This window comes from Mauremys reevesii, linkage group 9 (genome assembly GCF_016161935.1).
Source record: "Mauremys reevesii isolate NIE-2019 linkage group 9, ASM1616193v1, whole genome shotgun sequence".
Lineage (NCBI taxonomy): Eukaryota > Metazoa > Chordata > Testudines > Geoemydidae > Mauremys > Mauremys reevesii.
Genome location: NC_052631.1, coordinates 5,666,331 through 5,688,021, shown reverse-complemented (window position 1 = coordinate 5,688,021; position 21,691 = coordinate 5,666,331). Strand labels below are relative to the sequence as shown.

The following is a 21,691-nucleotide window of genomic DNA, read 5'->3' as shown; positions in this document are numbered from 1 at the left end:
CATGGAAACATTCAGAGTGTGGGGCACCTTTTCCCTTCTGCTGGTCACAGTTTGACAAGAGGGGAGGAGGTTAGAGAGAATAACCAGGTACTTATAGAAAGCAGCTGTGTGATAGACACGAAATGTAAGATTCAGAGCAGGCACCTCTTGTTACAGCAGAAGGCACCCTCTCAGGTACCAGATTCACTAACAGCAGCAAATTCCACAGGACTCCGACAAATCTGATATGAGCTGTACTAGAAAATGGGAAAGCAGAGATGCAGCCAGGACCCTACGTTAGATCAAACACAGCAGGGGGCAGCAGTCTCTCTTTGTCCCGCAGCTTTTCCTTCTCAGACAATTCCGTGTGTCTAGGTCAGCTTTCCACACAGCTGACGCATAGACACAGAGCCCTTCTGACTCACCGCAGCCTTTCTTCACGTTCACGTGATTTTAGACCAGGGGTAGGCAATCTATGGCACGTGTGCCAAAGGCGGCACGCGAGCTGATTTTCAGTGGCACTCACACTGCCCGGGTCCTGGCCACCGGTCCTCCTTCTTAAACATTTTATAAACCTTATTTACTTTACATACAACAATTTTGTTATCTATTACAGACTTATAAAAAGAGACCTTCTAAAAACATTAAAATGTATGACTGGCACGCAAAACCTTATATTAGAGTGAATAAATGAAGACTCGGCACAGCACTCCTGAAAGGTTGCCGACCCCTGTTTTAGGCCATAAAGCTGTTTGGAGGAAGGCTCATTTGCCCGGCACATTTTGCTTAGTGTATGGTGCTGTATGAATAATACAATGCAAAGACTATGTTAATGTTACAATTGTGCTGTGAAAGGGTCAAGAAACACAAAAGTTAAAGATCCCAACAGCTGCTTTAACTCATCTGTGTTGCACATATATAACTTCTATTCACTTTTCAGGCTGTGTACTACCCTTAACGCTTTAGAAGTTGTACTGTATATTGTGTGCACACAATGTGGTCACACTCACGTTGCTGTAGGCACATTTTATTTGAAGTGTGCCACACTGCTGTTTTTCCGCATGCCATTTTGTTTTCAATTAGACAGAATAAAGAAGCTGCCCCTAATTCATAACCTAAGCGAGGCCCAAGTAGGCTTTGACAGAGACATCTCATTAAGGTGAATGAGGCAAAATGAAACCCAACCTCAACAGCTGCTACTGTTTACCTGGAAGGAGTTTTCTGCAAGGATGGGTTAACTGAACATCTATTATTTATATAATGCTAGGGGTGAGGGGAGGTATTTGGAAATGGAAAAACCACGGAATTTGAAGAGTACAGAATTTACACAACTTTGGGAAATGCTACCAAAGTGGTGACATCACCCTACAAATCTGGAATCTGCAATTCTCCCCCATAGGAAATACAGTCCAACCACGGTTTAGAAGGAGGAAGTATTCTTCCCCGTCTGATAGATCAGCGCACACATGAAAATTATAGGCAAAAAGATGAATATTTTCAGAATGTTATGGGGGTGTGAAAATGGAGGGTTAGAATTTAACTAGTTTGGGGACCTTACCTAGAGCAGTCACCTCCAAGCAACTGCTATAAGAAAGACTGTTAAAGAGTCCCCAGTGGTGCACCAAAGAATAGGAATTTTATTACATTTCTTCCACACCCCCCACAAGAAACTTGTACCTGGATAAGTTACTCAATATACTGAATCATGTTAACACTGTGCTGAGAAACTACTGTAATGCAGGTGACAATGGGACAGAGATGTGTATGGGAGCCAGTGTTCATGTGATACACTGCCCCCTAAACGAAACTCGTTGGAAGACATTTTGGTATTTACGGCTTATACTCACCACTTCCATTTTCTCCTCTTCCTTTTTCTCTTTCTCCTTCTCCTTTTCCTTCTTCTTGGCTTTCGCAGTGATGGACAACACAGCAGTAGAAACCTGGACATTTCAACAAAGAAGGCTTTCAGAATGGCTTCAACACTGTATGCAGTGCTCATCTCTCAGCCAGGCACGCAGACCAAAAGGAGAGTCAGCACTGTGCCAATTTTCAATTTCACTACCCACCCACTACTTTATAAGCACAAATAGAGTGGCACACAGGAGGGGAAAGGGGTGCTAGAGAAACTGACCAGATCTGATTGTGTAAGTGAAGAAAGAGCAAGCTCCCTAATTTAGAGATTAGTCACTGCTGTTTCGTTTTCCCTACTAAGGGATTTCTTTAAATTTGAGCAATGACAAGGAATTCTGACCATGGGGAAGTTAGCTCCCATGGTTTCAGTGGCAAGGCAACATCAAGCCGGAAGAGAGATTCTTGACAATGTCGTAATCCTTTTCACCACTCCTCCACCCCGGCACTACTGTAATCTCACAGCTGTTACGTGTCACTGGCACACATGGACAGACATAGTGCAACTGCCCAGGATGGAAAAGTTTCTTCCGAGGAAGAAACAACTGTGCTGAACTTCTCCAAGTGTCCCCAGCTTTTCCTTCTCAACAACCATTGTTAGACAAAACCACCACCACAGGGTAAGCAGGCAGCCTTGCCCATCTGTTCCTGCTCCTGGAAAGATTATTCATTCCCCTAAGGTTTTGGTGGAGTCTTAGGGTGTCATATCAAGGTATTCTAAGGGTGGGCCAGATTCAGCTATGGGGTTTGATTTTTAGAAAGGGAGGGATATGTCCAGAAGTACCTGCCACTGTGAAATTTCTTATGATATTACTTGCCTTCATGCACAATCCGGTACAGTCCCAAGGAAAAAAAACAGCTGCTTGGTAGCCCCTCACTTGGGCTAATTTCGACAGGCTTCTGTTCTCTAAATCCGAGAACCTCTCATTTCTAGTGTTCACTTTTGTTAAACTGCTTAGCAGTTTTCACCAGGTGCCACACACCTGAGCAAGATGTGCCTGAGTACACACCTCTGCTGCTGCTCTCTGGTGGCTGGCAGGTCTGCTCCGCCTGCTACAGTCAAGCCATGGATGATGATCAAGTTGTATGGGCACACGAGCTGCCCTTCTTTATGTGAGGACACCTACGCTGCCAATGACGACCACCTGAGGCTCAATTTTCTTACCTGGACGTTACCATTTCTACATATACCTTTTTGCAGCGCACGGGGCCACAGACTCTGCCCATGAATGCTTAATGCATCGCGTTAGCTAATGGGTCACTTTGGGCTGCTGCCCTCAAGGACTGTTATTTATTATTTGTATTACCATTGCACCTAAGAGCCCTCGTCATAGCCCAGGATGTCACTGTGCTCGGTGCTGTATGATTCCAGAACAAAAAGATGGCAAATGCAATGGAGCCATATGTACATGGTAAATACTCCTTTAACAACTCTCCTGCTTATCCGGCTAGTCAAGGAAGGCGCCAGTCAAATCCCAGCACAGAGATTACATGCATCAGTGAATTCCAGACTCACCAATGAGAGAGACAGAAAGGTGGTGAGCTCAGTGAGTTAAAATCAATGGGCCAATCTTTATGGCCACCCTCACCCATTTCACAAAGCTCATGTGGCAATAAGAAAGCGCCCAGGTATGTTGAGTGTAACTGCTATTATAAAGGAAAGAAGTCAGTGAGGGAAATAACGCTGCTACACGGCCAGAGTTACTAATATTTACTCTCAGAGACACTAGCAACTGACAATCTTTGCTTCATCCCTGAAGGAACACGTTGCCATGGGCTAAAGCCGGGAAGGTTAATGTTCATACCGGGTGTGTCCACACAGTGTATAAAAGTCAGCTGATCAGCTTACCAACCTTTTCCTTCTCCTTTTCCTTCGGTACCTCCAAAGGGGCAGGATATGCAAACGTTGAGGGCTTGCAGTTGGATTTGTACTGGACTTTTGGCATCTAAAAAATAGAGAGAGAGAGAGAGAGAGACTGACTTTAGGAAGAATTGTTACAGGAAAGTAAAGGGAAAGAACCAAACAGCAGAATAGCTGCCTTGGTTGCATTTTCCTACTTGCAAAGATAAACACAAATCATCCCTTTTTCCCCTCCGGAAGCTGAGAAGCTGCCATCAGTGGCAAATGTTCAGCTGTAACATTGTTATTCAATTATGATATAATTCAACTCTGGTATGACATTTTCTCCTTCTCCAGCTTACTGCACACAATGTACGTCCAGCTTTCCCCCCATTGTTATGATGCTGTCAGGGTTTAGCTGCGGCTGCCTTTCGCACAAAACTGGCCTTGAGACCTAAAACAGGATCAGCTTTATTTGTGCACGGCAGACTAGACCACACATCATCTTCCAAGACGACAGTACATGTTTCCCTGGTTTCACATTACATGACACTCCCCCAGTCGGATACAGCCAGACAGCTTTCTTCAACTGCCCTCCCATCTATTCATCCAAATATTTATACTGCACTCATCAGCACTGTATCTAAGCTGCTTTTCCTTCCCAACACACCTCTTCATTGCCAGAACAGGTAAGAGTTGGAAGAGGCAAGATGAATGAGCATTCAAAGCTATATGACCCACAAGGTTTTAGCCAGTAAAATTGAGTTGTTCAACTTACATGAAACCTTTTGTGCACCTTACAAAATAATCACAAGGAATTAGAGCACAATTAGAGCTGACAGCCCCAGAGAGCCTAGGGAGGAACGATGGCCTTGCGGTTGTGGCACTGGACGTGGATTCAAGAGATCTGGGATCAAATCCCAGTACTGCCACCAATTCCCTGGGTGCCCTCTGTTAGTATTTGAGAGGTGTTCTGATACTATGGCAATGGGAAGCTTACACAGAAATGGCCTTTTGAACCAAGCTCCTTTCAGACTGAGACGTCACTCATTAGCTGCACACAGAAGGGTGCCATCATTTATCACTAACATACATGCAATGGGAGAGCATTCCGGAGTCGCAGTCCCTTGGCACAGACAGCTCTGCTCTGACATTATGCCGGGTGATGGTGAGCAGCTGTAGCCCTGCAACTTAGACCAGTCCTGCTGACTGCTTTGAAGGTAAGAACCGTAATCCTGAATTTAACCGATATAACACAGGGGACCAGTGCAGATAGCAGAGCAGGGGGGTGACAGATTCTCAGAGCCCTGTACTGCTTCATTTGGAACCTTAACAAAAAAATATTGCTGCTGGCTTCATTCCTTGGCAGAGGGAGTTACATTAGCCAACCCCGGGGGATGGATACAGGGGTCACTGAGGCTAAATCTGACCCTGACAGGAGGGGGCAGAGTAGACAGAAAGGGAGCTTCCCATGACTGTGGCTATTTGGAGTCCAGATGTGGTGAGGAGCCCAGAGCTCACCATGGCCAACGGCTGCTCTGATGCCCTTGATAGAGGAGGATGCCAGGGAGGCAGTGAATTCCTCAAAGTGCTTCTCTCTCTCCCTGCCAGTCACCTGAGCTGTTCCTGGATGAAGCTGCTGATCTCAGCCAGGTCCCAGCAGAGCTGGGATACAGCACTCTGTGAGTGAGTGAAGGTGACGGAACCGGGTACAGTCTGGGCATTGCTGGCGTTCCAGTCTATGCTGTTCCACAGTCTCCTCTGGTGGTTTTACTAAGTGTGGAGCAGGATGGAGGAGAAGGTGGATCCATGTGGGACTCCCCAGTGACAGCTCTGGAGGCTGACGACCAGGCGCCCCTCATGAGTCTCTGGATATGATCGGGGAGGAATGATAGGGTGATATCTGGTCGAGTTAGAGATGTAGTTAATTAACAGTGGAAAATACTTGGCGATACCTTGAGCTGGTCCCTTCATAAATGTGGGTCTTAGGCAGGGCTTAAATTCTCTTGAAATATTTCCCAAAGCCCACCATGCCCCCTCCATTTTCCACCTACCAGACTGGGGATGGGGAGGGAAAGAGCTTGGGGCTTCTGCCCTGTGGTGGGGTAAGGGGCCGGTACTCCAGCCCTGTGCAGCCCCACGGACATCCTGGAACTGGCTCATGGACCCCCAGAGCCATGAAAATATTTACCAGCGCTGGGCTCCAGATGGTTCTAGCTAAATTTACCTCCTAATCTTAGCACAAGTTTCATTGTAACAACAAACAGGAACTACAGGACTTGGGCAGTGTTACTATGTCAGCAGTGCAGCAAGTGTGTTCCCCAATCCCTTCTGTGTTCACGGAAGAGTCACATACTTGGTGTGCTGAGGGGAGGAGAGCCCTTGAAGTGCTACCATGTCGGGAGAGGAATTAGCTGTCCAATTGGTCCTTTCCCTACTTTTATACCTAGGAGTCTAGAAAGCGTGTCCTGTTTCTAGTCTCACTTCTGAATCCTCATGGGCACAGTTTACATAGTTTGACAGTTTGGTGGGTTTAGAAGCTACCAATATTTTAATGAAGCTTGTGCCATTTGATGAAAGAATCTGAAATTGAAAGGTTTCATCTCCCTGTAGTGATATGTACACAGTGCGGGAGAGAAAACCAGATAACGAATACAATACTCCAATGCACATAAATAAGCCTGAGAAAGATTGCTGTGTATGATCAGCCTTTTCCAGCACAAAGAGGGAGGCTGCAGCACAAACTGAAAAACATTCAGGTTTCTTCCACTCTAGATTCTGACTCAACTCAAACTGCTGATTTACCAGTGACTTTCACGAGTGTCAGAGTGAAATACTGGCTCCTCTCATTCCACGTTTTAGGCATATTTTTCAAACCCAGAGAGTGAAGAGTCACATCCTTAGCCAGGAGGCACTAGGCTTTCTGTAATGGGAAGCTTTAAAGTGTAACCTTATGAAAGGCTTACACGATGCAATCTTTAATACTCAGGTCTCTACCCACAGGGACTGAATGATTCAAATCCCATCAGTCACCCACTAAGGCTCAAACAAAATTGAGGCACTATGATTAATATTAGCTTTTCACGCTCTTCCAGCTACAGTTTCTAGCACACTTTAGCTAGCTACGGTGGATAAGGTCAAAATATGTTCTAAAACCATCTTCTAGCCTATCATATATTACCACCCATGAAGAAGTCTTAATGCACCGTTACCAAGGCACAGTATAGTGTTTCAATGGGCACAGTGCAGTCAATATATCTTTGGAACTCTTTCCTTAAACAACCGGACTCCTTCAGAGGTTTAGAACGATAGGGACTGTATTCACATCCTCCAGCTGTAACACTGCCACATCCATGATTTCACTATCTCCTCCAAAGGCGGCAAGGTTGTATAATAAGCAGCCCGGACATGATGGCTCAACTGGAACAGAGTTTAAGAAGAGTTCCCAAAGCTCTGCCAGGCTGACCTCCCCAGAGTCTCTGCAGATGATCCGATGGCACTCAGAATGACAAGGGTGTAAACCAGAAAGCTAATGCAGAGGCCAGACACAATGGTACTGGTGCAATGTAAGGACCCCAGGAAGTTAAAATGTACAGACTGCATTCCCTTGGTGATGAAAAGAATAGGGTTAGGAAAGGCCTTGCTCTCTTTGTGTCAGCAACTCATTATAAACATTCAGCTACTGATACTCTTCAGCATCATGCAGAACACCTGATCCTTGTGCTGTTTGTAGTAAGATTCCCTTCATGAACAAACTCGCAAAAAACGAATGAGTGGTGGTTATGATGGAAAACATTATGGAACCGCAGCCATCAAGCTCTTTCATCTCTCATCAGATTACTGTATCAACCATGGAAGCACATACCTTAAGGTCCTTGTTAAGGCCAATGACACAGGTTGGGGTGTACGCCAACGACAAGAAGTGTGACAGGGGGAACCAGAACCAGAACTGGGTGAAGACCAGTACCCCCACCACTGAAGGCATGTGGGTATGTCCTGTCCTTGACTGCAGCGAGATAGTTACATTATGGCCACCTGAGGAGAAGAGGAAAATCACAGAGTCAGTTAGGAGAGGGCTTCCAGTCCGCTTCTCAGCACTGTTCAACACAGACACTTCAATGAGCTGCCTCTGAAATAACTACCATGAAGACAGCTATAGTGGAAACTAAAGCACAATGTCCTCAACACTCAGCCTGAAGAGCAAACCCTCTGGGATGCAGTTCCCCTATCAGTTCAGCGTCTGGTCTCAGGTTATGCACCACCATCTGTGGCAATGTAATTTACAGTAGTGCTTTGGGGGGCTAGTTATTGTCCCAACATGGAACCAGTGGAGAGACAACCCCTCCCTGCCCCTGGCAAAGTAACTTTGTCAAGAGGGCACCAAGACAATAACACTTCAATTGTGGTATGGAAAGAGGAAGGGTCAGCACATTGAGCAAACAGCCACACCTGCGGTACAGCCAATTTCAGCATGCAAATCACCGACACATCACAGGAAACACAGATTGCGCATCTGGTTTTCTACGATATTCATTTAATAGGACTGTTCTTACACTGCTAGGGCTCATGCCCTGAACTGCTACTGTTCTACAGATGAAATATGCCTATGCTTTTATTCAACTCAGTAGAAAAAAATGTAAACAGCAGCAACTTCAACAGTAATTTCTAGAGGTTATCAATCTAAGCAGCAAAGAGACAAGCTTGTGCAAGCTTTGCAATAGAATTAAATCTCTGTCAGACAACAAAGTCTTTAGCTTTGTACTTGCAAAGCAGAGACCAAAACAACTCAACATGTTGATACAGTGCAGAAACATTCAGCTAGAAACTGAACTGGGAGGCTAGGGCTGCAGGCAGAGAGCGAAAGTGTTAATCTGATTTTCAATCCTCTGATGGGCTCAGCAGATTGAGTTGAAGAGGGCAACAGGCAAGTCCATTACCGCTGACGAGGCCAGGTGCAGAGAGGCTAATTGTGTTAAAATACAATCAAGCACTCATTCCGAGTGCAGTGCAATTTATAACTGAGATTCCCAGGTCCAGATCAGCATTCCTCTGCCCTGCGTAAGTAGCCACCTGTAGCAGCGGGTGCTCAGTGCTGCTGCTGCCAGAGCTTGGGAGATGCACTGAGAAACAACGGATAATGAGATCAATTTTTGCTAATATTCTAGCTGATTACGATCAGATCTGCTGCTCGTGATCAAAATGGGAAAACCATTGTTTAAAACACACACAAAAGAAAGGAAAAGAATTGAAGTGAAATCTAGGATTCTTGCATTGTGCCATTCCAGCGCTTGCACACCCACTTTCTCTGGGGCTTGCCTGTTGTCACCACAAGATTTCACACTCATTCCTTTGCCTTCCGAAAGGAGACAATGCGGTGCTGTATCCTTATCGAGAAAAGAGAATGACGTGATCTCATCTTACAAACACCTCCTATGTGCTCTGCTCACCGCTCTCTTGCAGTTCCCCTCCGCTTGGTTTATTGTTATCATTTATTTGTACTGCAGTAGCCGCTAGACACTCTAATCAGAGATCAGAACCCCACTGTGGGAGGCACTGTACAAGCACACAAACATAATCCCTGCAAATAAAGACATTGCACGTCCATGGTTTCTAGCCTTTTCTCCCTTTGTAAGTTTAAGCTTTTACTTAGGGTGACCAGACGTCCCGATAAAATCTTTTTTTTGCCTTTTTCTTTTTTTCTCCGCCAGCGGACCCCCCCCCCCATCCCGATATTTTCTCCCTCTCATCTGGTCACCCTACTTTTACTTTACTGTGGTACTGTCTATATGATCCCAAGACAGACTGTGAAAAGCAACCAACTGCACATTGCTGAAGCAACTTTAATCTTGTTTTATTCGAACTACTGGAATTTTATTTTCCATAGGAATTATATGATCCACTCTTTGGAATTTCCTGGCTGAGTGACAGATCTCAGAGATACTTTCATGCTATTTTCTCTGCTCTCCATACATGCACACTCCACAGTCACATACACAGTTTTGTGGGGGAGCAGGAAAGATGGAAGGACCTTGCATTGCACAACAGTTATTGCCTTAATGATTAAGCAGCAGCACCAACGGACTCAGAAGGGACACATTCCAAGCCAGAGAAGACGTTTCTAACTAGGCCAACATGGAGCATCTTCAGGGCTCCTTAGATAACCATATGACTCACCCCCAAACCTATATTGCTACCAACAAAGTCTACAGTGCATAACCCTTAGATAACCAGGATCTGCTATGCTAGATTTTATATGGACTCAGAACAGTAAAGAACACAAACTAGGTTATACTGTTATATATCCCACTGAATTCACTCCTTAAGTGGCAAGCACCTAAAGGCTTGTCTACACTTACCAGAGGATCGATGCTGCGGTGATTGACGCATCCGTGGTTGATTTAGTGGGTCCTCTAAACTGACCGCCAATCGCTCTCCCGTCAACTCCGGGATCGAGAATAGTAAAGAGAGCTGATGGGAGAGCATCTCCTATGGATGCCGCATAGTGTGGACCCCACCGTAAGTAGATCTAAGCTATGTCAATTTAAGTTACGCTATTCACGTAACTCAAATTGTGTAGCTTAGATCAACTTTTCCCTTTAGTTTAGCCAAGGTCTAACTTCCATGATTTCCTCCCAGCGAGTTGTAAGTTTGTCTGATGGGACAAATCCCTTGCTGACGACACTGTGAGAGCATGGTCCAGTGCAATATGATGATGTTCAGCACATCATCACTGGGTCACATCAACATACAGCAATGTGATGGCACTTCACAGCCCCTGGAAAAAATGCCCAAAGGCTCCCCCAACACTACCATGCTGATTATTTTTTAAATCAGCAGAGGCACATCGTTTACTTCACCTAGGACAGCATGAAGACAACCTGTGCTAATCTTCCAAAGCAGAAAGGTCAATATTTCATCCAATACACCACCAAGCCTCTGGCAGAGTCAATGTCAGCATGCGTCAGTGAGGTGATTCACATATGCAATAAAACACAAAAGACAGCACTCCTCTAGTAGGCAAAAGTATTAATGTATAGAATGGCTTGTGTTTCTAATAGCTAGAGTTACTGATGGAAGGTCTGATTTTAAACTGGGACTCTGTAAACAATGCGGGCAAGGACGGGGGAAAGGAGCAGCGCTTTTTCCGTGTCTAACAGGAGTCGAAAGCAGCACTGAATTGGCGGTATATGAGGGAACCCCTCTGTGCAGCTGAATGTATTATTGCAAGAAATCAAAAGAGTTTAGGATTTGAAATGGGAAAAGCATTTCCAGACAGATCTATGTTTACTGGGGTAACAATACTGAGATGGACTTACAAGCACAAATCCAAAGTGAGCTCTTCCGTAAGTGATTCAGAAGGAACCCTCTTACCTCACCCTCCTGAGATGTCTTCCTAGCATCACAACCACACCAAAAATCCCTGATGGCTCGGTCCCACCTGCCCTCACCCCTGTGGATCTTAACTTCTTCTTACCCATTCGTTATTAGTTAAGCTTCAACTCTGAGCTCTGTGATACATAGTATAGGTAGGACATAAAACCAAGATGATACCTGATGCAAGGAGTTCACAATCCAAAACACAAAAGGCCCCATTCAACTATCTTTGGCGTACTCCTTATCCACTCACTCCCACCACACTCCTGACTGAGGGGAGAAGATAATCCACACTAAAACAGGGCTCTGAAAGGGGCAGAGCACTGGCCTGCATGTGACTTGTTTAAAGTATCAGTACTTTACTTCTGTTTGTATTTTCCTGTTAGAATGCAACTGTATTTCCCCCCTCTTTGCATTTAGTTAACACAGATGTGTTTTCTGTTTCTTTAGTTGAAACTGAAATTAACTTGGTTGTGTGTTCATAGCCTCAGGATTATCAGTGCTGCCAGTTTTAACTCCGGAGCAATTTAGTTAGCAGCTGCTTGTGAGCCAACCACCAGAGTAGAAAATGCATTTTGGAGGCACTACATAAATGCTGGCTTATCGACCTTGGCTGGTGTTTCCTCCTCACTCGTAGCGAGGGGAAGATTTAAAACCAGAATAGATACTTAGAGCACAGAGGATCTCTTACAGTAGGTTAAACTCTGAGGGCTAAAAGAGATCACAAGTTCACTCCTGGAGCTCGAACCTACTAATATATATTTTTTCTGATAATGTATGTCAATTTGGGAGGGGACAGAGAAAGAACCCTTGTCAGCTAAGGACAAGAGAGGAAAAGACTACACAAGCTTAGGGGTTTGGGGAGAAAACCTAGTCAGTTTCAGCGTAGGGTTTTCTTAATGCTATCCAGCAAGGCAAGCCTCTAGCAAAATGCAGCTGCTTAGGCCTAACAATTAAACACTGACCAAGTTCTTTATTTCCACTTCAACAGCACCACCGCCTCCCCCCAGGCGACACCACAAGTCTAATGACTACTTCATTGTGGGAGGAAAAAAACAAACAGACACCTGACAGCTCTCCCCGGCACTCTGAAAATGCTGCCCTCTGTATCAAAGCCCTGTCGCTGGGATAGAACTGCTCTCCTTTTCCTTCCAATAAAGAATTACAAGTTCAACTGCACCAGCTACAGCAGATGACACTAAGCTTCTCTGCCTGTAACAGTGATTTCAAGTTTCAGCCTCTGCCCCTCCCTGCTTCTGATAAGCATTTCTAGTGGAGCAGTGAGGATAAAGGGAACACAGGGATTAATGTATGTTCTTTTTGAAGAGTCTCTGGTGAATGAGGTAGCAGGTTATGAAAATTGTAGCCCGTGTCTTTCTTTGAATTCACCCATACATTGAGCGTATTCAAATGGAGATGTCCAAGGCTGAAGAAGCTACCCAGCTAGAGAGGACTGCTGTCATAGAATCTCAGGGTTGGAAGGGACCTCAGGAGGTCATCTAGTCCCACCCCCTGCTCAAAGCAGGACCAAACCCCAGATAGATTTTTGCCCCCATCCCTAAATGGGCCTCTCAAGGATTGAACTCACAACCCTGGGTTTAGCAGGCCAATGCTCAAACCACTGAGCTATCCCTCACGCTACTGGGGGAGGAGGATATGGCTCTGGGGCTCACAGTGGAACACAAGCTAAATATGAGTAAACAGTGTAACACTATTGCAAAAAGAAGCAAACATCATTCTGGGATGTATTAGCAGGAGTATTGTAAGCAAGACACAAGAAGTAATTCCTCCGCTCAACTCCGTGCTGATTAGGCCTCAACTGGAGTATTGTGTCCAGTTCTGGACGCCACATTTCAGGAAAGATGTGGACAAATTAGAGAAAGTCTGGAGAAGAATAATTAAAATTGATTAAAGGTCTAGAAAACATGACTTATGAGGGAAGATTGAAAAAAAACTGGGTTTGTTCAATCTGCAGAAGAGAAGACTGAGGGGGGACATGGCAACCGTTTTCAAATAAAAGGTTGTTACAAGGAGGAGGAAGAAAAATTGTTTTTCTTAACCTCTGAGGATAGGACAAGAAGCAATGGGCTTAAATTGCAGCAAAGGAGGTTTAGGTTGGACATTAGGAAAAACTTCCTGACTATCATGGTGGTTAAGCACCGGAATAAACTGCCTAGGGAGGTTATGGAATCTGCATCACTGGAGACTTTTAAGAGCAGGTTAGACAAACACCTGTCAGAGATGGTCTAGATAATACTTAGTCCTGCCATGAGTGCAGAGGACTGGAGTAGATGACCTCTCGAGGTCCCTTCCAGTCCTGTGATTACTTCATTCACTCTCCCCCCCACCCCGTCTTCTCTCTCACACACTCCCCCTACCTTCTCTCTCTCTCTCACACACACACCTCTTCTCTCTCTCTTTCTCTCTCTCTTCCAAGCTGCTGTATGATAAATGAATAAGATGGGAACAAGATTTTACCTGAATTTTTTTACTCGATCCTGACAGGGATAAAGTTCAAGGCAAGTCCACATCTATGAAAGAAAATCTATGACCCAGCTGGCCTGAGGGTTCATGGCAACATGCTACACTACAGGAGACTATGGTTTGGGAGTAGCCTTGAGTCTTGTGCCAGCCAGGCTGCTGGAGCTCAGGTTTGATAAGGGGGAGGGGCGAAGGCAGAGGAAGGAAGGTGACTGTAGTGAAGCCAGTGTCTCCTACCAGCCACAGTCCTAAAACATAAAACAGTTCCTTCTTGCCGGCAACTATGACAAAAGGGTAGGAGGGCAGGTAATGGAATGGACCTGAGCAACACATCTTGAAGAATAACAGCTACAAAAGGTGGGTAACCGGTTTTTCTTCTTCGGGTGCTTGCTCATGTCGATTCCATTCTAGGTGACTCACAAGCAGTATCCCTGGAGGTGGGCTCGGAGTTCACGGTTGTGCAGCTTGCAGCACTGCTCTACTGAAGCCAGCATCATCTCGAGCTTGTTGGGGAAGCACGTAGTGAGACGTGAATGTGAAGGTAGAGGCTCTGCAGATATCCGGAATGGGCACTTGGGCCAAGAAGGCCGCCGCTGAGGCCTGCATTCTAGTTGAGTGCATGGTGACAACTGCCAGCGAAGGCACCTTCGCCTGATCATAGTAGAAACGGATGCAGGTGGTGATCCAAGATGAAATCCTCTAGGCGGACACTGGACAACCTTTCGTCCTACCTGCTACCGTGACGAACAACTGAGTCGACTTGCGAAATGGTTTGGTCCTGTCGATGTAGAAGGCTAGCGCTCTCCTGGTGTCCGGGGAGTGCAAATTGTTTCTCCTCAGACTTATGAGGCTTTAGAAAGAAGACTGCAAGAATATGTTCTGGCTCGTATGAAACTGCAAAACCACCTTGAACCGGAAGCCGGGTGCGGTCACACCTGGACCTTGTCCTTGAAGAACACTGTATAAGGTGATTCCAAGGTGAGTGCCCTAATCTCGGAAACCCTTCGGGCAGAAGTTATCGCCACCAGGAATGACACTTTTCAGGAGAGCAGAAGAAGAGAACAGGACACCCGTAGGCAGGTGCGGGTGGTAGTGAGTGGATGATCCCTCTCCCAGGAGATTACGTCCAACATGGCTCAGAAGCGGGACTCCAGAAGGAATGCCCTAGCCCACGTGGAGTCAAGAACCGCCCGGATGAACTCTATCCGTTGCACTGGCACAAGGGTTGAGTTCTTTTCATTCACTAGCAGGCCTAAGTCATGGCATGTAGCTCGCACCAGATCAAAGCTGCTCTGCATGTGATCCTGTGATCTGCCCTGATGAGCCAATCATCGGGATAAGGATAGACCTGGACCCCCCCCAGGGTCTCCTAAGCGGCTCCTGGGGCCATACATTTTGTAAAGACTCGCGAGGCCGAGGATAGGCCAAAGAGGAGCTCCGTAAACTGGAAATGGCGTTGGCCCACGATGAAACAAAGGAACTGTCTGTGTCCTGGCAAGATAGATGGAAATAAGCCTCTCTCAAGTCGAGAGCAGCGTACCAGTCTCGCGGATCTAAGGAGGGAATGATGGAGTCCAGGGATAGCATGCAAAACTTTAACTTCTTGACTTACTGACTAAACTACTATAAACAAACTATTTATAGCTAAAGCACAGAGAGGAGAAAAAAAAGCCCACTGACCACTTTCAAAGTAAGGGAAAGAGGCGTTCCGACTGACCCCCACGGGTGGTAAGAACTGAGAGCGCATAGGGCTGGCAGTGCCCGATATACTGACACATCAGCGCAGCACTCTAGAGGGCGCCACCGCTGACCCTACAGATCCCCCTAAGGCAAAAGTCTCCAGTGACTGTGCCCATGGGGCGCGCACACTTAGAATGGAATTGACATGAGCAAGCACTGGAAGAAGAAGAGAAATATCTGATATCACTAAATATAAGAGCCCTGCAAGAGTGAGCTCTTGGGAAAGAAAAGGGCACATCTTTTAATTTGTTTTCCTTTTCTCCATGGAGTCTTTCCTTAATATGTCTTGTTGTTCAGCACCGGGGGTTATAAAGGCTTTAGTAGTTTAAATCCATGGTGTAACACTTAGTCACTAGCAGTCATGTAATGAAATTCTCCAAACTGGCAAGCTACAGACATAAGAAGCAGATGCCCTTTGATGACAATAGCTTTGGCTTTTCTGCAATAATGCTGATACAATTAACTGTGCTTCCTTCTCTGAACCTTTTCCCCAACAATGAGGAAACATGCTCACTAATGGGGTTAAAAAATAATTTAACACAGAACCCGAAGAAAGCTGAGACACAATACCACAAGGTTTCCAAACTGACTTGTGGAGAAACTACTTACAATAGAAAGGAAGCAACATATAAACACCACTTACGTACTGTAAATCAAGGCTTTGGATGACAAATTGATTCAAAGGAAAATGACACTTTGGGCAGAAATCTGGAAAAGGATTACCTTTAAAGTTTGGACCAGTTTTACAGTGAAACTGTGTCGCACAGGTTTTATTTTTGCAGTCAGGTGAAACCCCCTGAAAATGGGTTTGTGGAAGCTCGGATACCCCTGTAACTATCATACCCTTTGTGATAAACCTCTACCTGTGAAACTCCCATGTAATAAAGGTAATAATTGGAGATATACCCAATCTCCTAGAACTGGAAGGGACCTTGAAAGGTCATTGAGTCCAGCCCCCTGCTTTCACTAGCAGGACCAATTTTTGCCCCAGATCCCTAAGTGGCCTCCTCAAGGATTGAACTCACAACCCTGGGTTTAGCAGGCCAATGCTCAAACCACTGAGCTATCCCTCCCCCCTAATAATGAATAGCTCTAGATTAGACAGAACTCCAGGCTTCCAAATCTTTTTCACCATCAGCTTCAAGAGACGTAGAACACTGCTGGCGGCCCTGATCAAAATTTTAGAACTTTTTACTGCTTTAATACAAAGGAAGTTACCTGCATCCAAGATGCCCTGGGCCAGGATTGCTCCAAACTTGGCCATAACATCATCATGCTTATCATTAATGACTTTGGAATAGAGCTGTCTGAACTGGCTGACCTGTAAAAGAAGAAAGAAATCAGGAGGTTAAAATATTGATTCACACCAGTAACAGAAAAGCTAGCCAAAGAAAACAGGAAGTCCTTCCTCTGTAAGGGTTCAATCACATTCAATCACACTAGAAAGACGCAAGTCAAACAACTAGGATTCTTTTATTTATCTCCAGAGGAGACAAGACATCTGATGGTAGCACTAGTTTCCCTTCATCTCCTGTTTCTGAGATAGGCCCTCCCAAACTGTATCTAGGCCCACCATACCCAGGGACTGAAAAGGACCCATCAAAAAGACTTCCACCATCCCAGGCATGACTAGAGGGTGGTTTGAGCAGGCTTCTTTCCCCATGGTTCATTTTGCTGTTGGTAATCCCCAAAGTCCTCTTTCCAGGTACTCACTACAGCTGCAGGTAAGTGGGCAGATATATCTGTTAAGGCAGTAAAGCTACTGTGGAGGCAGCCAGAAACAACAGCTGATCCCCAGTGAGATTTCCAATGTTTTAAACGCAGTTTTAAAACTCTATCAAGAGCTGATGATCACTTCCTGCCCTAACATACTTCCCAATACCCATTAAACATTTTCCCAGAGGACCTTCTTCTCCAGAGAACAGTCCAGACCAATCAGTAACCTTGCCCTCATTGATGAGTGTTCAAAAGAGACCCTCGTATTTCTGCTGACACACAGTATTCATGCCCACAAGTAAGCAAAAGGGCCGAGCAGCATGCCATTGCTTGGAATGCCTTGAGCCTGCTCGTAAGACACACTGTGCCTGGAGCAGGTCAGGAGTTTTCCAGCAAAACCAGTTTTTGATGGAAAATGCCGGTTTGTTGAAACCAAAATATTCCACAAAAAATTGTTTCAAGGAACTTCCCATAAACACAGGCTGTGTTCTGACAAAACCTGGCCTTGCTTTCTGCCAGCACACCTGGCAGGCTGCTGGGGAGCCTGGGCTTCCAGGACCCCTGGCTGTGAGGCAACCCAGCCATGAGGACTGCTCCAGGCCTGGAGATCCCAGGTCTTCCAGACTCCCTGCTCGGCACCACGAGCCTGGAAAACCTGGGGGCTCTCAGAGTTTCCAGGCTCCCTGCTTTGGGACAGGGCTGATGGGGAGCTGGGAGCTTAGAATTTTGGAAACAAAACAATGAGTATTTAAAATTACTTTTTTCAGATTTCCATTCTGCAGAGATCTTGACATTTCTATTTTTCTTCCTTTCGAAATGGAACAAGTTTTTGACAATGTCCCATATCATGGAAATTACGACATTCAACGGCTCATCTTCCACCCACAGCTGCCTTCTTAGGTATTTTATAACCAATAATCACTAGAACAAATTGTTGGTAAGACTTGGAACAAGGATTTCAGCTCAGGTGCGCCTGATTGGGGAACAATGTACAATTGTAGTTTCTACGCAGTGTGTACAGGAGACCTCAAGCACTGGAACCGCACTAGTTCAACCGGTGCCTCCTCGCTCCATCCCACAACGCAGTGCTTCATGTTTTGAAGTTATCAAATTTCCTTGCTCACAGCAACAGTTCTTCAGGAGACCCATTATCCATTAGTCAGGGGCGGCTCTAGCCATTTTGCTGCTCCAAGCACGGCGTCATGCCGCAGGGGGCGCTCTGCCGGTCCCGCGGCTCCGGTGGACCTCCCGCAGGCGTGCCTGCGGATGCTCCACCGAAGCCGCGGGACCAGCGGACCCTCCACAGGCACGTCTGCGGGAGGTCCACCGGAGACGCCTGCCGCCTTCCCGGCGACCGGCAGAGCGCCCCCCGCGGCTTGCCACCCCAAGCACGCGCTTGGCGTGCTGGGGCCTGGAGCCGCCCCTGCCATTAGTGAAACCATGAATAGAATGTGTACTGGGCAGGAATGCATCAGAACAGCTATGTGGATATACTGAATGGTGCAAGGACAAGAGTAATTGTTGCAATCAGTATCTCTATTTCCTTGTCTAGTGAAGACCAGAATATGAAATGCCAGAAGTAGGATTAGAAGTCAGGAGATCCTGGCTCCTAGTACTGAGTTCAGACTATTAGATTCCCCACCTGCATCCCATGAGAAAAAAATATCCAAAGAAAGATTTTTCCACCAATAGAAAGACCATTAACATGACTCAGACTTTATGATCACAATGGTCCCTTCTGACCTTAGTCTGAAAAGTCCTGAAGTCAACAAACCAGCAAACCGTGTTAGGAATTACATTTTATTAGACCAAGATTCAACAAGGTTGGAAGAAAATGATCATAGTGGGTGAGGATCAGGAGAGGACTGGAATCCAAGAGATACTTTACCATAAAAATATTGCTAGACTTTATAGTAAAAATGTTCACAGGAGGCTCAAAACACCATGTGAAACTGGAAACACCAGACTTCAGAGCTAAAAGAACTCAATGTTTTGTTCCAAACTGATAGCGAATGATTTTTCCACTACACTTCAGGGCGCAAATTCTGGACTAGAGGTGTTAAGAAGCTGTTGGGAAAAACTATAGTTAGAGAACTGTGGAATTATCCAGGGTCTCTTTCCAAACATGACATGCTGTCTCTCAACACAGCTGATTCATTGATACTTACAAAGGAAATGGGATTCTATCCAAACAAATATTTGTTTTCTTTCAGTTGCTGTTTCTGAAAGTCTACAGAAGCCCCAGCTACTCTGGACCTAAATCCATGTTACCTGAGCTAGTTTTAAAATTGGTTCAGGCCAGCTCATTTTAAAGACAGTTTAATCAGTGACTGAGGATGGGTCACGCTTTGGTTTAGAAACTGTGCCTTAGCCAGTGTAGTGTTCCATACAGAAAGGTTTTTCTCGGACAGAAAAAACACACTGTGCTGTCTGAATCACAGCTGCCTTAAAGGAAAAGTGCACTGTACCCCGTCCTCTTTCCTTGCCCTTCTGAAAATTAATTCCATTTATAATAGCAATCAGCTCCTTTAGAAGTCACCGCACTTAATCTGGAGGAGGAGCTCTAGACCAGTGGCTCTCAAACTTTCCAGACGACTGTACCCGTTTCAGGAGTCTGATGTGTCTTGCATACCCCCGCCCCCGGCAAGTTCCACCTCACTTATAAACTGCTTGCTTACAAAATCAGACATAAAAATACAAAAGTGTCACAGCGCACTAGTACTGAAAAAATTTGCTTGCTTGCTCATTTTTACCATCTAATTATAAAATAAATCAATTGGAATATAAATATTGTACTTACATTTCAGTGTGTAGCATATACAGCAGTATAAACAAGTCTTTGTATGAAATTTTAGTTTGTACTGACTTCAGTAGTGCTTTTTATGTAGCCTGTTATAGAACTGGGTTGATCTCTGCATACCCCTAAGTGGTTCTCTACAAGGGGTCCGGGCAGGTTTCAGGGGGTCCACCAAGCAGGGCCAGCATTAGACTCACTTGGCCCCAAGGCAGAAAGCCAAAACCCCATTACATGGGGCTGAAGCCCGGGGCTCTGAGCCCCACCAGCCGGGGCTGAAGCCAAAGCCTGAGCAATGTAGCTTTGCAGAGCCCTCTGCGGCATGGGGCCCCAGGCAACTGCCCTGCTTGCTACCTCCTAACGCCAGCACTGGCTTTTATATGCAGAAAACCAGTTATTGTGGCACAGGTGGGCCATGGAGATTTTATAGCATGTTAGGTGAGCCTCAGAAAGAAAAAGGTTGAGAACCCCTGCTCTAGACCCTTATCATGGTGAAGGACACACCCATTCGTATTCGTAACCACCATTTGTTCAACACACATGTAACAGCCATCACTACTTTTCTTTTGTTCTCAACACACATTACACTCATAACCAACAGGGGCGGCTCTAGATATTTTGCCGCCTCAAGCACTGCAGGCAGGCGGCCTTCGGTGGCTTGCCTGCGGGAGGTCCCCGGTCCTGCGGATTCGGTGGCAGCCTGCAGGAGGTCCCCAGTCCTGCGGATTCGGCGGCACGCCTGCGGGAGGTCTGCCGAAGCCATGGGACCAGCGGACCCTCCGCAGGCATGCCGCTGAAGGCAACCTGCCTGCCGCCCTCGCGGTGACCGGCAGAGCACCCCCCGTGGCTTGCCGCCCCAGGCAGGCGCTTGGCATTCTGGTGCCTGGAGCCACCCCTCATAACCGAGGAGTGACAGATCAGCCATCTTTAAACAAAGGGCAATGCAGCTGAACAACAAAACATTTCTTAGGAAGGACAGAAGGTAGAGACTTCAGTAGGATGCAATTACTCTTGTTATTCACTCTTTCCAAGAGAACAGTAAATCAAGCCAAGTTCTTGTTAATAAGATTCTTCCTCGGCCAATTCCCCCTCATATTGAGAATTGTTTTGTTTTTTTAAAAACATGAAAGGACGTAAGTTTCCTTAAGGCTGTGAATGCTAAAACAAGGAAGCAATTTAAAAATGTATATATACATTAAACACATACACACAATGTACTCTCAGTATTTAAGATACCTTGGACCAAAAAAATCCCCTCTATTTTATGTTTTATTTATTTTTGTTATGCTATCATGAGTTTTATAAATGTAAAATTGTGTACCAGGGCTTAGAAATCTTTTTTTTTTTTTTTTAATATAAATGCTTTGACTCATGTTTATTATGCCAGATCTCTTGTGCCCTGCAAAAAGACATCCATTTGCATTTAGTGGAATATTTCTAATTGCTCTTCCTAGTCACAGGATCTGAGGTAGTGTGGGTCTTAACAGCTGTCTCCTTTGGAATCTACCCTTGGTTTTCAATTATAAGAAATATGGCTTCGATGGCATTCAGTGGGACAAAGTGACAAAATGTTTTCAAAAGGAAGCAGCAAGCACTGGTTTTGGCCTCTTTCAGTGCTATCTCAAACAAACAGGGATATATACAGAACTATAGAAAACGGAGCAGAACAGTATGTTGAAGAGACTAGTTTGAATATTAGATTGCCTCTCGTATGCAGTATTGTCACCTCATTCCTGTGGCTCTGGGCCCTGTTTTTTGGGTTCAGATTATTTGTAAAAACTGACAGTTGCTACAAAGCTCTGCAAAATTGCTAGCCACATGGGCTTTAATCTGGAATTTACACAGTAATCAAATCGTCA

General features: G+C 45.6%; 1 protein-coding gene across 2 annotated transcripts in view; it reads right to left on the bottom strand.

Annotated features, from left to right (window-relative positions):
• PSMD1 (proteasome 26S subunit, non-ATPase 1) overlaps window positions 1-21,691 on the bottom strand; it is a 123,326-nt gene that overhangs the window by 5,477 nt on the left and 96,158 nt on the right. For both annotated transcript variants that reach the window (XM_039488381.1, XM_039488380.1), the window contains exons 19-22: window positions 16,541-16,643; window positions 7,593-7,762; window positions 3,741-3,833; window positions 1,827-1,919 (exon numbers count right to left, since the gene is read on the bottom strand). In XM_039488381.1, coding sequence (XP_039344315.1) covers window positions 1,827-1,919; window positions 3,741-3,833; window positions 7,593-7,762; window positions 16,541-16,643 — 459 coding nt within the window. The remainder of the gene's footprint in view (window positions 1-1,826; window positions 1,920-3,740; window positions 3,834-7,592; window positions 7,763-16,540; window positions 16,644-21,691) is intronic.